At 47.6% G+C, this 16204-nt stretch overlaps 1 protein-coding gene across 1 annotated transcript in view; it reads right to left on the bottom strand.

Moving 5' to 3' along the window:
- LPO (lactoperoxidase) overlaps positions 1–16204 on the bottom strand; it is a 50254-nt gene that overhangs the window by 753 nt on the left and 33297 nt on the right. The window contains exons 3-11 of the mRNA XM_047831842.1: positions 15738–15898; positions 13986–14103; positions 13508–13637; positions 12535–12741; positions 10704–11028; positions 8172–8332; positions 2341–2593; positions 1308–1481; positions 74–311 (exon numbers count right to left, since the gene is read on the bottom strand). Coding sequence (XP_047687798.1) covers positions 74–311; positions 1308–1481; positions 2341–2593; positions 8172–8332; positions 10704–11028; positions 12535–12741; positions 13508–13637; positions 13986–14103; positions 15738–15898 — 1767 coding nt within the window. The remainder of the gene's footprint in view (positions 1–73; positions 312–1307; positions 1482–2340; positions 2594–8171; positions 8333–10703; positions 11029–12534; positions 12742–13507; positions 13638–13985; positions 14104–15737; positions 15899–16204) is intronic.

A 16204-nucleotide genomic window follows, 5' to 3' on the forward strand; every position in this document is an offset into this window, starting at 1 on the left:
GTCCTCACACAGGACTTGTCCACATCGCAGAAGGGTCTGCTCACCCCTGCCTTCCTCACAAGGTCTCACTTGCCTGTCTCCATCACGAATCTGCTGGAACTGCTTCCCCAGGAGGCAGGCCAGGAGAGACCCCACTCGGCCCCTCTTTACCAGGGGCTCAGCAATCGCCCCAACCCAGATGTCGATGTTGGCAGGGGTCCCGTAGAGATCCAGTAACTTCTTAGCCAGCCTCTTGTTCTTCAGCACAGCATCCAGCTCCTTGAGTGTCTGGGGCTGTGAGAGGTCACAGAAGCTTCTCCAGGAGTTGTACCCTAGGGCAGAGGGGCTGATGCTGTCTCATCCCAGGAGCTTCTCACCACAGCCCCCCTTGGGGACATACCTGCCCCAGCTCCATCAGCCCCAGAAAGTCTGGACTCCTAGCCTTTGGGACGGGGTGGGCAGGGATCCATTGTTTTACACTTGTGGTACTTCAGGCATGAGAGGGCTAGCAGGTTATGTGGTGCTTACTATGGGTCCAGGCACTATTCTAAGCGCCGTAAAAATATGTAAATTGAAGAACAGAGATGTTAAGTAACTTGCCTAAGGTCACATAACTAGAAATGGCACAGCTGGGACTTGAACCCAGGCAGTTTGGCTTTTAATTACTACATTAAATTGCCTTTCATGGGTATAAAAGAAAGGTCCGATAGTCATTGGTTTCTCTCTATTGTCCTCTCTCTCTCTCTCTCTCTTTTTAAAGTTTATTTATTTTGAGAGAGAGAGATAGCATGAATGGGGGAGAGGCAGAGAGAGAGAATCCCAAGCAGGCTCTACACTGCCAGCATAGAGCCCAATGCGGAACTTGAACCCATGAAGCCATGAAATCATGACCTCAGCCAAAACAGCAAGTTGGATGCTGGAACCGACTGAGCTACCCAGGAGCCCCTCTATTCTCCTCTCCTGATTCATCTCAACACAGGCCCTACTGATCAGTCATCTGAATCGGCACTAGACATATACTATCTTTATCATCGCTGCTCTAGGTCTGTGACTTTTCTGGGATTTTAAACTGGTTTTACAAGTCAGTTGTTGATCTCTTTTTCATTTGAGGAGCTCCAAGATGGTATCAGATATGTTCTCTTGTCTCCACATTAGGGAAAATGGAAGACGCCATTTCACAGATGAACAAAATGAATTTTAAAAACTGCTATCTCTGCCTTATGTTTTAGAATTGGTCAGATCCTTAGGGTTAATGGAAGAGAGTCCCCAGGAACCCTAGAAAGAAGCTAAAAGTTCCCTGGGCCAGGCAGGACCTCAGGCCCACTCACCGGGCATCCCGTGGTCTCGACAGCGCTGTATGTTGATGGCGGCCAGGTCGAAGCCGTGGATCTTGTGAGTGGGCTGGAAAAGCTTGCCGCGCAGCTCTTCTGTTATCATTTTATTCTGATTCATCAGCTTGGACTTCTTGGCCAGCAGGCCCCTGACCAGAGGGTCAATTCCACCTGCAAAGGAGAGCCAGAGGCCGTCCTGGGGATGTGGGTAGCGTGAAGCTATCTTCCACTGCTGGCCCCTCCCCCTCCACCAGACATTTCCTCTCAGGTAAAAGTAGGGCCAGCTGAACATCACAGGTTGGAGGCCGGGAGAGAAGAGCCAGGTGCAGCCTGCAGGGCATGCTGGGGTTGGAGGGCAGTCCAGACTGCCTGCCTGGGGCCTGGGGTGGGGAAGACAGAGGCATTACTGGGGCAATGGCCTGCCTATAAGCTTCAGAAGTTTTCTGGAGCTCTAGCTCAGAAAGCCAGCTCCTTCTCCTTCCATATGTTCCCCCCCGGAACTTGGAAGTATGAGAAGAGGTGGCGGAGGCCTACAGAGAATGGCCCTGACTTGTGAGGCCTGAGGTAAAGCCAGTTGCGACACAGCCCAACCCAAGGTAAAGGGGAGCTGGGGCCCACCTTTGGCACGTGATGGAGGTAGGAAGCCCTAGAGGAGAGCAGGAAAGAGCAATTTATTTCCCAAGCTCATGAATTCTTTGTACAGGGGTCAGAGAAGCCTGAGGCAGGGAAAGCCCAGGCACCTTCGAGGCCAGAGGAGGAGAGAAAGAATAATAACTGATATATATCAACCACTCCCTGTGTGTCAGGAACCATTGTGGGGTGCTCTCACATTTATGCCACTTAATTTTTTGTATATCCTAGTGAGATAGGTACCATCGTTCCCATTTTACAAATGAGGCTCAATGAGATGAATTCACTTGCCCAAGGTCACGCGGGAAGTGCCTGGAGTCTGGCTTCTACGCCAGGCTTCCCTAGAAGCAGGCCACAGAGTGAGACTGCCCGGTGACAGTGCTTCCCCAAAAGGACGTACCCTCTTTGACCATCCTCCAGGTGTTGAAAAAGAGGGTGTGCAGGGGAAGCTCTGCTTCTGGACCCCAAGGCTGATAATTCTCATCCAGGCGGGACATGGTGGAGGGGACCTCCGAGTGGCCAAAGCGGAAGGCAAAGGTGAAGACATTGGAGATTCGGGGGTCAGCAGATTGGTTGTAGCCTCTGTATGGAGGGAGCCACTTCTGCATCTCATCACCGAGCACAATGGGTAGATAGTCCCTGAAGGTGATAATCTGGAGGGGGTGGGGATACATATCATGAGGAAAGGGTAAGAGAACACTTAAATCTCCACAGAGTGAGGCTGGAGGAAGCTGCAGCTGAGAGGGATGAGTGTTCAAAAATCTAGGAGGGCAAATGGATAGCATATGTGCCCATTTCCCTTCCTGTGACCATAGCAGACATTGCTAATTGATCATGACACTCTTTCTGCTGGCCACTCGTGTTATAGATGGAATTGTGTCCCTTCCAAAGTCATATGTTGAAGCCCTAATGTGACTGTATTTGGAGATAGGGCCTATGAAGAGGTAATTAAGGTTAAATGAGATCATAAGAGTGGGGCCCTCATCCAGTTAGGACTGGTGTCCTTATCAGAAGAGAGAGAGAGAGACTAGGAAGGTACACATACAGAGGAAAGACCATGTGAGGACACAGAGGGAAGGCGGCCATCTGCAAGCCAAGGACAGAGGCCTCAGGAGAAACAAAACCTGCTGATACCGTGGTCTTGCAGCCTCCAGAACTATGAGAAAATAAATTTCTGTTGTTTAAGCCTGTTGTTAATCAGTCTATGATATTTTACTATGGCAGCCCAAACAAACCAATATAAAACCTTAACTCAAATCATCTTTAGGTAGATACTTTTCATTCCTTGGATGATTTCCTACAAACATCTCCAGCAGCAAGATTTCTGGATCCAATTTAAAAATTAATATTGAATTATGGAAATTTTTGAGAAGAAATAAAGGGAGATATCTCTCTTTAATGGTTAAAACTAAGTGCTTGGGGCTTCTGGTCCCAGAACAAGATGGAGGAGACTCATTTCCCCCTAATCTTCCACACTAAATATATGTAAACACTCTGGAAATTATTCCATAGACAACATAAATAGACTTTCAAAGCTGGAAAGAAGGTGGACTGACTGACGACCTCAGGACTTGAGGAATGACAGCACAGTGAGTTCCTGTATGCCCCCAGACTGAGTGCAGGAGAGCCCGGCAACCTGGAACCCCCAATAGGAATACACAAAAGGAGCCAAAGGGAGCCTGCTCTTTCTCTCCAAAGGACTGGGATGGGGGAACCCAGCAGAAACCTAGTGGAGAGCCCCCAGACCTACTTCACCACCCAAGCTCTGAGCCGTCCACAACTCAGGCTGGTGGATGGTCTGATATGCCTGCAATGGTGGCAGCAGTGAAACCCCATATCTCTCTGTTCTTCACACAACAGCCATAAAGAGACCAGGTGCAGTGGCTGCTGCTCCCCTAGAAGGTTGCTGGGCAACAGAAGGCAGCCAGGAAAGGGCCTTCCTGCCTTGCAGACTGCATCAGTAGGCACTGAATGTGAACCCCAGAGGCACAGAAAGAATGAAGCAGACCAGAATAGCACCGAAAAGGCTCAGGAAACAACTGTCATGGGGCGGGAGGGGGGGGGGGGGGCGCCTGAGTGGTTGAGTCAGTTGGGTGTCCGACTTTGGCTCATGTCATGATCTAGCAGGTTTGTAAGTTGAAGCCCTGTGTTGGGCTATTTGCTATCAGCAGACAACCTGCTTCAGATCCTCTGTCCCTCTGCCTGCCCCTCCGCTTCTCTTTCTCAAAGATAAATTTAAAAAAAAACTTTAAAAAAAACCTGTCATATGAACTAAAGCCCACAAAAGTATCCCAGACATACATGTTAAACCCAAACAGACTTAAATAGGATCCTGAGTCTCCTAACATAATAACTAAAGTATCTAGGACATCATTTAAAAAATCACTCATAATGCCAAGAACCAGAAAAGCCACAGTTTGAATGGAAAGATAATCAATTGATGCCAATACCTACATGAATCAGGTACTGAGATGATCTGATAAAGATTTTAAAACAGTTGTCATAAAAATGCTTCAACAATCAATTACAAGTTACCCTGAAACACAAAACAGACCATCTCAGCAAAGAAGTAGAATTTATAAAAAAAATACTGAAACTGTAGAATTGAAAAATACTAACTAAAATTAAAACTTGTTAGGAAGACCCAGTAGTAGAGTGGAGATGACAGGGTAGAACTAAAGACAGATCAGTAGAATTAACTCAATCTAAGCAACAGAGAGAAAATAAACAAAACAAACACACAAACGCCTCAAACAAACCAGAACCTCAGGGCTCTGTGGGACAATAACAAAAGAGCTAACACTCCTATTAATGGAGTCCCAGACATAGAGAAGAAAGGGGTGGCTAAAAAAGAATTTGAAGAAATAAGGTCTAGAAACATCCCCAAACTGGTGAAAGACATACACTTACAGATTCAAGAGGCTGAATGAATACCAAACATTATAAACCCAAAGAAATGTACTCCAAGATGCATTACAATTAAACTTCTGGAAACTAAACACAAAGTCTTAAATATCGCCAAAGAGAAGCGACACATTATCTACAAATGAACACCAATGTGAAACCATGGAGCCCAGAAGGAAGGGGCATAGCATTTTCCAAGTGCTGAAAGAAACCAGAAGGAAGAGTAAAATAAACCTGAAGCAAACAGAATAGGCTAAAGAAGAAAAGTCTTATTAATGAGGAAAGACCTTAGACAGAATTCAACGTCTGTTCATGATAAAAACTCTCCATACACTAGGAATGGAGTGGAACTTCCTCAACCTCATCAAGAGCATCCACAGAAGATTTACAACAAACATTACACTTTTTTAAAGTTCATTTATTTTGAGAGAGAGAGGAAGAGAGAGAGAGTGACCACAAGCAGGGGAGGAACAGAGAGAGAATCCCAAGCAGGCTCTGCACTGTCAGCACAGAGCCCAATGCGGGGCTCGAACCCATGAACCATGAGATCATGACCTGAGCTGAAATCCAGAGTCAGATACTTAACCAACTGAGACACCCAACCAACTGAGGCACCCCAACAAACATTATACTTAATGGTGAAAGACTGAATGTTTTCCCTCTAGGATTAGGAAGACAAGGATGCCAGTTCTCACCACTCTTATTCAACACAGTACTGGAAATTATAGCCACTGATATAGGACAAGAGAAAAAAAAACATTTAAAAACATAGATTACAAAAAGAGAGATACAACTGTCTTTATTTGCAGATGACATGATTGCATAGAAAATCTTTTTTTTTTTTTTTTTTTAAATCTTAAGGAATCTACAAGAAGAACTCCCCAAACTGAGCTCAGCAAGGCCAGGGTCAACATATAAAAATCAGTTACATTTTTATGCACTGATAAAGAGCAAGTGGCAGGTCAGAAAAAATGTAATACCATTTATGACTTACCCAAAGAAAATGAAATATTCAGGTACAAATATAACAAAACATGTACAGGATCTGTATGATAAAAATTACCAAATGCTGATGAAGTACAGCAAAGAAAACCTAAACACTTAGGCACACTGCATTTACAGATTAGAAAACTCAATATTGTTAAGATGTCAATTCTTCCTATATTGACCTATAGTTTTGATACAATTCCTATCAGAATCTCAGCAAGGTTTTTTTTTTTTGTGGATGTAGATAAGCTTATTTAAAAATATATAGGAAAGGGACAGACCTGGAACAGCCAAAACAATTTGGAAAAAGAATACAGTGGGAAGAATCATGGTTCCCCATGGTAAGTCTTGCTGTGTAGCCAGAGTAAACACTGTGGTGCTGGTATAGGAATAGACACATAGATTAACAGAATAGAATAGATAACTCTGAGATAAATTCATATTAATATGCCCAAAAAATTTTTGATAAGGAACAAAAGCAATTCACTAGAGGAGGGATAGCCTTTTCAGTAAGTGGTGCTGAACAGTTGGACACCCTGTGGCCAAAGAAAATGAGCCTCACCCTAACCTTCACACATACAAAAATTAACCCCCAATGGATCATGGCCTTAAGTGGAAAACATAAAAGTATAAAGCCTTTAGGAAAAACCCAATAAAAATCTTGGAGATCTAGGACTACAGAGAGTTCTGAGATTTGACACAAAAGCCCAACCCATGAGAGAAAAAAAAAAATGTGTCCTGATTGGACCTCATTAAAATGAAAAACTCTTACTCTGCAACAGATTCTGTTAAGAAAATGAGAGATTGGGAGAAAATATAAGTCACATATCTGATGGAAGATTTGTATCTAGAATATATAAAGAACCCTCAAAACTTAACATTAAAAGATAATCCATCTGAAAATGGGCAAAATATATGAACAGGTATTTTACTGCAGAGGATATACAGGTGGCAGATAAGCACAGGAGAAGATGTTGAACATGATTAGCCGTTAGGGAAGTGCAAATTCAAACCACAATGAAATAACACTACATACCTATCAGAAAGAGTAAAATAAAAAAACAATGACAACAAATCACGACCAGGATGCAGAGAAACTGGATGTTTCATACACTGCTGGTGGGAACATAAAATAGTACAGTTACTCCGGAAAATAGTTTGGCGGTTCCTTTTAAAACTTGAAATGGACTTGCGATATGACCCACTGCACTTGGGCAGAGTTTTCCCAGAGAAAGGAAAACTTACTTGCATGAAGAAATGTATACACGAATGTCTATAGCAGCTTCATTCATAATAGCTCCAAACTGGAAACTCTCCAGATGTCCTTCACTGGGTAAATGGTTAAACAAACCAGGGAATACTACTCAGCAACAAAAAGGAAGGGACTGTACACATACAACAGCCTGGATGAACCTCAGGGCAATTATGCTGAATGTAAAGAGCCAGGCTCAAAAGGATACATACTGCATGGTTTTATCTATGTAACATTCACCAAACAGTACAGATGAAGAGCAGATTAGTGATTGTCAGGGGATAGGGACCTGGGAAGGGGGATGGTGGATGTGGCTATCAGAGGGGGGCAGGAGGGAGTCCTGAGGTGATGGGAGAGTGAAGTATCTTTATTGTGGTGGTGGTGGTTACATGTGATAAAATTGCACAGTGCTACACACACACACACACACACACACACACGCACGCACGATTGCATTTAAATCTGGTGAAATCTGAATAAGACCTTTGGTTGGTGTCAATGTTAATGTCCTGCTTTTGATGTTGTACCATAGTTATGCAAAAACATTAACACTGAGGAGGTTGGGTGTGTGTACTGTTTTTTTTTAACAACTTCCTGAGAACCTATAATAATTTCAAAATAAAATGCTTAAAAAATACGTGCACAGTTAATTCTAGTTAGTCAATCAGCCAATCTACAATAGCAATGGACTCTGCCTGTGACATGTGGCTTAGGTGCGGAGAATTGAAAAAGAAGACAGTCCAACTGAAATAACCCAAAGAGCTCTGCAACAGTCAGTCCCAGGGGATACGGAGCCTTTGGTCCCAGTGATGGTGGCATCTGGGCAGGCACACTGAGTGACCAACAGACAAATGACTCTCCAACACTCTGAGTTCAGGGATTCATTTTGGGGCAGAGAAGCTAAAGAAACAAGAAGGAGGGCTGAAATAATGAGACAGTGGGAAGGAAGCAGCGGAGGAGAAGGGAAGAGGAGGTGCGGAACACAGAGGAGGTAGCTGGAGGGTGGCTGTGGGCAGAGCAGGGGTGGCGGGGCGGGGGGGGGCAGAAGCTAGGTGGGTGAGGGAGGCAGTGCTCCTGAGCTTCTGTACCTGCATGAAGGCTCCCAGGATTTTCCGGGCTTCCTGGTAGAGCTTCTCTCCATCCCAGTGAGGGTTGAGTCTCTTTAGTTCTTTGGCCAGTCGGTTGTGCTCTCGGAGAAGGAGGGTGTGGGAAGCGGCCAGCAAGGTGTGCTCGGAGGCTCGGAAATCTCCTGAAAGTCCAGAAGGCAGGAAGGTTGGTTCCCCCTGAGTAGCCCCAAAACCCAGTAACTTGCAGAAAGAAATACACGATAGTGCCCCCAAGGGACCCTCTCCTAAGCCCCTCCTTCCAGTTAACCTAAGGGAAGTCAAGTGGAATGGGATGGGGGTTGGGATTCAGAGGTTTGAATCTCAGCTCCACACACATGATTTTTAGCTGGGTCACTTTGGACAAGTTACTTGGCATTTCTAAGCCTCAGTCCCTGTATCTGTGAAAACGGGGATAAGAAGGCTGACTGCACAAGACTGTGCTCAAAACTACAGATGACAGGGGCGCCTGGGTGGCGCAGTTGGTTAAGCGTCCGACTTCAGCCAGGTCACGATCTCGCGGTCTGTGAGTTCGAGCCCCGCGTCAGGCTCTGGGCTGATGGCTCAGAGCCTGGAGCCTGTTTCCGATTCTGTGTCTCTCTCTCTCTCTGCCCCTCCCCTGTTCATGCTCTGTCTCTCTCTGTCCCAAAAATAAATAAACGTTGAAAAAAAAAATTAAAAAAAAAAAAAACTACAGATGACATGAAAAAGGAAAATTTTGCTAATTACAATCCCAACTCCTTCTAAGATGGGGCCGTACAAACAGATAAGGGCTTTTGGTGGAGAGAAACTTTGAAAAGTTTTATGAATGGGAGTTTGAGGGCAGGTTCCTAGGTAGGGTCGAATTTGTCCATGTAAGTATCTAGAGATGGGGGCCTTTGGAAGAAAGGAAAGAAGAGAGTGACAGGATAGGAGGTCAGCTAACTGGCAAAAGACCAGGTGTTCACAAGGGGATTTCTTGGGTCCTCTAATCTTTAGGAAAAGTCTATTAAATTCCCAAATGCTTGGTCTTACCGGATATTTTTGTGGAAAACAGGAAAGGGCTCAGTTTTGTATCTGGATTGATGTGAGATATGTGTGAACACAGAATCGAAGAGATCTACCCAAGAGATCTGGGCCTATGGACTGGCTTTCTGCCATGTCCAGGTGAGTGGGGCGGGGGCGGGGGTTATCCTGACAGAGTAGATTTTTGGAAGAGGAAAGGCCTCCAGGAGCCCAAGGCAAAGAGGACCAGGAGGACATGAGGCCCCCAGAATGAACAGAATTGGGGGGCTTTGGTTGTGCACAGGTTGTATGGAGCAGGGGCCTTGTGCCAAGTTTATAAAAAGCCTTAAAAATATGCATTCCTCTTAATCTAAAATTTCTTCTTCTAACAAATTATCTTAATAAAATTATTAAAAATGAGTCCAGGGGCACCTAGGTGGCTCAGTCGGTTAAGCATCTGACTTCAGCTCAGGTCATGATCTCGCAGTTCCTGAGTTCAAGCTCTACATAGAGCTCCGTGCTGACAGTTCAGAGACTGGAGCCTGCTTCTGATCTGTGTCTCCCTCTCTCTTCTCCTCCCCCCTCCCCTGCTCGTGCTCTCTCTCAAAAATTAACAAACATTAAAAAAAATTTTTTTTAAATGAGTGCAAAGATTCATCAACAAGGATATTCATTACCTAAAAACAATAAAGTAAAAATTAAAATTAAAATTAAAATAAAAAAATAAAACATAAAAATAAAAAAAACAGGAAAACTAGAAATGACTTAAGTGTTTCTAAATAGGATTGAGAAAATAAATCATGATAATGTATGTCAGGGAATATCAGGCAGCCAGTAAAAATCATGCTGGAGAACGGGGCGCCTGGGTGGCGCAGTCGGTTAAGCGTACGACTTCAGCCAGGTCACGATCTCGCGGTCCGTGAGTTCGAGCCCCGCATCAGGCTCAGGGCTGATGGCTCAGAGCCTGGAGCCTGTTTCTGATTCTGTGTCTCCCTCTCTCTCTGCCCCTCCCCCGTTCATGCTCTGTCTCTCTCTGTCCCCAAAAAATAAATAAACGTTGAAAAAAAAAATTAAAAAAAAATCATGCTGGAGAATATTTAATGATGTAATACATTAAGTGAAGACATCAGGTTATAGAACATAACTGATAGTATAACCCGAATTATGTAAAACAATGTAGAACTGTATCTATGATTTAAAAAAACCTGGAAAGGTGGGCATTAAAAATGTTAACAATAATCATTTGTGGGTGGTAGGTTTTTCTTATTTGTGCTTCTCTGGATTTAATTGTTTTGTTTGTTTGTTTGTTTGATGGTGAACACATGTTCTTAGATTCTGTATTCATCCGGGCCCTTCTACCAGTCCTGGACCAGTGCCAGAGGCAGTGGGGGCTTGGTGTGCATGTTTCCAGAAAGCATTCGGAAAGCAGCAGCAGTAAAGCCTCTCTGGAAGCTACCTAGCAGCCTCCTGAAGTTTTTCTGGTCTCTCTCTGCTCCCAGTCCTTGGGCCCCTCTGTTCCCAGCCTGGACTCACCTGCCAGGAAGCAGGGCACTTGGGCCGTGGTGTTGATGAACTCACAGGGGCTTGGCTTCTTGATGTCAAAGGGCAAGTAAGCCAGTCCGTGGTCCCAGATCTCCTGGTTCACAGCCATGAGGCCCAGCGGGCTGCTGAGGTTTCGAAGGCGGCTGGCCAGGCTGGGCTCAGGACCGTATACAAGGCTGGCATCCAGGAAGGAGGTCAGAGCGTTAATCTGATCTCGAGCCAGGGACTGATAAGGTGGAGTGGGGCAGACGAACCCAGCTCGGAAGAAAGGCATGCACTTCCCTTGAGTCTTCACCTTGGGGTCATTGGGAGGGAACTGCAGAGAGATTGGGGGGTGGGTGACTGGGCAGAGGTGGAACAGCTGGGATCTGGCAACCTCTCCCCAGGGTGGGTCTGGATGCAGCTGGCAAAGATGCTGATGGAGCCCTCCTGGGACCCTGGGACCAGACACTGATTCCAGATGCCTCCTGCTGACACTATACATCCTGAGCCACAATGTCCTGAAGTTCATTACATTCCACTGTGTAAAAGGTCTGAGGGGAATCATTCACTCTTTTATAGCAGAGGTTCCAAATTTTTGGTGGGGAGGGAGTCCTGAGATCCCTGGACAGGGAAGCAGGACAAGAAATAGGAAAGGCTTTGTTAATAACTACTATGAACGGAGTACTTGGGGGGTTCAGTCAGTTGAGCGACCGACTCTTGATTTTGGCTCAGGGCATGATCTCGTGGTTCATGGGTCGAGTCCAGCATTGAGCCCTTCCCGCATGAGTCCTCCCTCACAAACTCCCCCCTTCCATTAAGCCTCCCCCCAATGAACACTGTGATGAGCCCCTGAGTCCAAGTCTGCTTGGTATTCTCTATCTCCCTCTCTCTTGACCCCTCCCCCATTTGCTTGCATGCACTCTCTCAAAAGAAATAAACAATAAAAAAATTACTAAAAACAGCTACCATTTATTTATTTTGGATCTAACATGTGCTATGCATTATGCATACTTTATCTCACTTTGGTCCTCAAAAAATGTAAGGTAGATAATTCAGTTCCATTTTACAGGTGAGAAAATCGAGACTCAGAAAGGTTAAGTAATTTGTTCCAGAACTTGTAAACAGGAAGGGAAATATATGGGATTCAGATCTAGACTGACTTCTCTCCACAGTCCGTGTTCTTTACACCACAGCACAGAGCCTTGATTTGTTTGAGTGAATAAATCACTATCTAACTGTAAAATAAGAAAAAAATGGGGCACCATTGCAAGTGCCTCTCTCTTCCTGCTGGAAATCCCCACAAATCCCTGCTCTCACTCTGATTCATCCATCAAATTGCAGCTCTTTCTGGGAGCAGCCGTCCCAGACCCCGATGACTTACAGCAGCGTTCTACAAACTTCACTGTGTATAGAACGAATCTCCTAGGGATCCTGGTATAATGTAGATTTTGTTTCCCAATGTCTGGGATGAGGCTTGAGATTTTACATTTCTAAGAAGTCCCCAAGTGATGCCAATGCTGCTGGGCCAGGCACATAGACGACCCGCCCCTCCCCAGAGCTTCCCAATTTCACCATTAGTGGTTACTTGTCCATTTCCCACACAGGCTCTTTGTCCTTGAGGAAAGGAACAGTGTCTTATTCACCTTTGAATCCCCAGTGCTTAGTGCCATGCCTGGCACGGAGTAGATGATTAATGTCTATTTATTGAATAAATGGATGAGTGAATGAATGGATGTGTGAGGCTTGGGAAGCTGTCAAATCAGCATTCGAGATCTACCATGAGGTACCCTGCTACGTCAGGGAGGCAGGGGTTTTGTCACCAACAGCTGCAGGGGCCTACCATGATGGGGAAGCAGTTGTCTCCCTGGATACAGTACTTGTCACACTGGGCTTTGGAGTACTCGCTGCTCCCCAGCTCGGTGTCGGGGGCAAAATCCAGGTCATGGTCCACAATTTGACCCCACTGCATGAACAGCAAGGACGTGTTTTGGTCCAGAACACCCTCCTCACTCAGGTAGCCTGCAATCTTGTTGGAAACCTCGCGGGCCTACAGATGGAGACAGAAGGGGAGGAAGGATTGGAGGAAAAAGTACTTTCAGGAGTCAGATTCAACTGCAGTTTTATTGAACACCCAGGGTATAACAGGTACATTTAATCCCCATGACAAGTTTGTGAGGTGGGTGGCATTACACCTTTTCTGCAGGTGAGGACACTGGAGAGGTGAGGCCAATTTCCAACGGGCCTGCAGCTACAAAAGGGGATAGTAGGGATGGGACTGAACACACGTCTGCGGGAATTGATGGCTTGCAAGGCCAGTGCCCTTTCCACTATGGAAAAGGGAAAACAAAGACAGGCTGCTTGTGAAGCGACAGGGAGGTGCCAGGTGTCTGGGAGGAGGAGAGGGGGCCTGGGGGAGGGGCTGCCAACTCAGAAGAGGCCAACAGATAGGACCTCCGGGCAAACAACAGCTGATGCACCCCAGGGGCCGGGGCGGGGTAAGCGCGGGCAGGATGGGGCAGGGAGGCCATCTGCCTGGGAGACCCCAGGGTATCTGGCCTATGGGCAGCTGGGACGTGACCACCACGTGGCTGGGCTCCGGGCTCCGCTGCCCTCTAGTGGCACTTAGGGGAGCACGGCCCGAGCCCGTCCAAGTCTCCACCTCTCCCTGGCTGCGGGCCCCACCTCGCACCTCTGCCCTCCCACCTATTTCTTCTTCCGTTCCGTGCGCGTTTGGGGGCGCTTCCCGTCCTCTCTGGGTTCTCCCCCCGCACCCTCCCGCTCGGGGCTCGCGCGCACCCCGGGCCCGCCCTCACCGGCGGGAGCGGGAAGCCGTTCCGCGTCCTCCCCGGCGTCCACCCGAAGGGCAGGGAGAGCCCGTCCTCGTACTCGGCGGGCAGCCAGCGCGCCAGCGCCCTGTTGGCGGCGCCCAGAGCGGGGTTCCTCCTGAAACCGAGCAAAACGCGCCCTCAGCCTCGGCCCGCGCTCCGGGCTCCGCTTCTCCAAAGCCCTGGGGGACCCGTAGGGAAGGGGCGGGACTCCGCCCGAGGGAAAGGGGGCGCGGGGGAGGCGCCTCTCAGACGGGGAGGGGGGTCGCTGAACTGCGTCCGCTCTGAAGGCGCGGGACTACGGCGGCCCCTTTGGAAGACGGGGAAGCTCGGGAAGGGTCCAATATGAACGGGTTCCGGTGGGCCGCAGGCCCGGGAGGGGGAGGCAGCGGGGGTTCTGCCGGGAATGGCCAAGCGGCAAAGCCCCTAGCTGGGCCGCCCCCGACAACTGCCCGTGCCCCCTCACCTGTTGTTACAGTCTCCTGTAATGGTTCGGTAAGGATTGTCCTTGTCACATTTCACCACAGGAACGGGGGCACCACAGCCCACCTCCCAAGACAGTGCAGTCAAGTCCAGGCTAGGTTCTGAAACAGAAGGGACGCCAGAGGGGCCGAGTTCTTTCTCCATTCTGAGGCACGGCGGGGGAGGCAGGAAACCGAAAGCAGAGGGGAACTTACTTTTCTGGGAATGCATTTGTCTGTTTTAGGTAAGCATTTCTCAGGTGGTTTCTTGTTTAATCCTGACAACTCATTGAGGTAAGAGGTTTAATTCCCATTTTACAGATGAGAAACAGAGACCACAGCGCTCAAGGGACTTGCCCAAGGCCACACAGGTAGTAACTGTGAAAGTTGCTAGCATTGTTAGTGATTTTTTTTTTTTAATCAGGGCATTCGAATCAACAGATCTTTCTTTTAGAACGAAAATACCCCTGAGAAGGTTAAGCACATGTTAGTAGGAGTTAGTCTGATAAGACTGCTTTTCTTCTTCTAAAGCTTCACTGACATCTAAAGTACCAAGCAAGCAGGAACCTAGATAAGGAAGATGTTGGGAAGATACAGGTAATTTTTAAAAACTGTTTATTATCGAGAGAGGGCAAGTGGGGGAGGGGCAGAGGACCTGAAGAGGTGGCTCTGTGCTGACAGGCTGACAGCAGCGAGCCCGATGTGGGGCTCGAACTCACGAACCACGAGATCATGACCTGAGCCAAAGTCAGATGCTCAACCGACTAAGCCACCCAGGTGCTCCGGGACAGGTAATTTTTAAGTGAGGGGCGCTGTGGTCCTGGGTGGAGTAACATAGTGGGGCTTTACGCAGCAGAGGCTCCCGTGCTGGCACAGAAAGGAGAGAACTGCTAACCTCCTAAAGCAGTCTGTGATCCATCCTGGTGCCTGCATGAAAGAGAAGCAAGGGAATCTTGCTCTATGGGGCTTCTTCAGGGGACCATCTGTGAAGGTTGGCAGGGGCAGGGGTTCAACCCTCTGTACCTTTTGAGTCTCAGAGTCTAAAGTGATCCCTATTTCTCCCTACCTCATCCCAGTTTCCTTCTTTTGGAACTTTGGAATTTGCTCAAGTCCTAAGCCTGCTATCTTCCTGGACCTGCTGTTTTCCCAGGAAGAACTTGCAGCCCCTTCCTCTGGTTGGGACCAAGCCCCTCCCTCCCTGACCCTCCAGAAGCTGTGACATTTGGTAGGGGTGGGAGTGGACGGGTTGGAGATCACAATCAATCCGTCACCTCATTGTTTCAGCTCCATATTATGCAAGACAAGATGGAAATCTCATCTCCTGTGACATAATCCCAGTAAATCCCCCTGATACAGGTGGCTTACATGTCTCCTTTATGGAGACATAAAGCACAGTAGTGGTGACACTGTGGTTTGGGACAGGGAGCCCATGTTTGTTGACTTTAGTACTTCCTCTGGACAGAGGCTTTACAGATGGCATTACACAAAGAGCATGAATGTCCCCTTATTTGGAGTTGGCAGTGTGACCTTGCTGGGCTTGAGTTCCTTTCTCTGCAAACAAAACAAAACAAAATAAAACAAAACCGTACTGGCACAGCTGTCCCCTCAGCCCCTCCTTGCTCTGCAAGCCCATGAATCTGAGCAGGGAGAGCCAAGGAGGTGCTCCTAATAGGGGATACAGCTTTTGGTGACTCCTGTTCACTCCTGCGGGGTCATGGCCCCTTCCCGCCATCAGAGGGTCAGTGGGTTTTCTGTACCTGTGGCATTGGTCAAGGCCACTTTCTGCCTCAGTCTCTTTAAGGATTCCTCCCACACCTGCCCGTTGCGGATGGCTGTGCGCGCCTGGCCTTTGGCATGCTTGAGGTACTCCGAGAGCTGTCGAGTGGTGGGTGCCTCTGAGCTCATGGCGGCCTTTAGCCTACAATGGAGAGCGATAGGAGAGTCAAGACTGGGCCCTCCAGCTCTGAAGCTTTAGAAGGGGTGTAAAGGGATGTGTGTCTGGGGAGGAGCCACAGGGGGTGGCGGCAGCGCGGGCAGGAGACAAGCACTCCCGCGCTCTCAGAATCTTTCTCATTTCCTTTCTGATGCCTCTGGAAAATCTCTTCTGGGAGGAGGAAGCTACAGTGTGTCTTTAAGCCTTGTTGGGTCTGGTTCTGAGAAAGGGCAGGCAGATGGAGGTGAGCGCTTCCTGAATTAGAATCAGAGGGTTGTAGCTGTGCTGGCT

The sequence above is a fragment of the Prionailurus viverrinus genome, chromosome E1, assembly GCF_022837055.1.
Source record: "Prionailurus viverrinus isolate Anna chromosome E1, UM_Priviv_1.0, whole genome shotgun sequence".
Classification (NCBI taxonomy): Eukaryota; Metazoa; Chordata; class Mammalia; order Carnivora; family Felidae; genus Prionailurus; species Prionailurus viverrinus.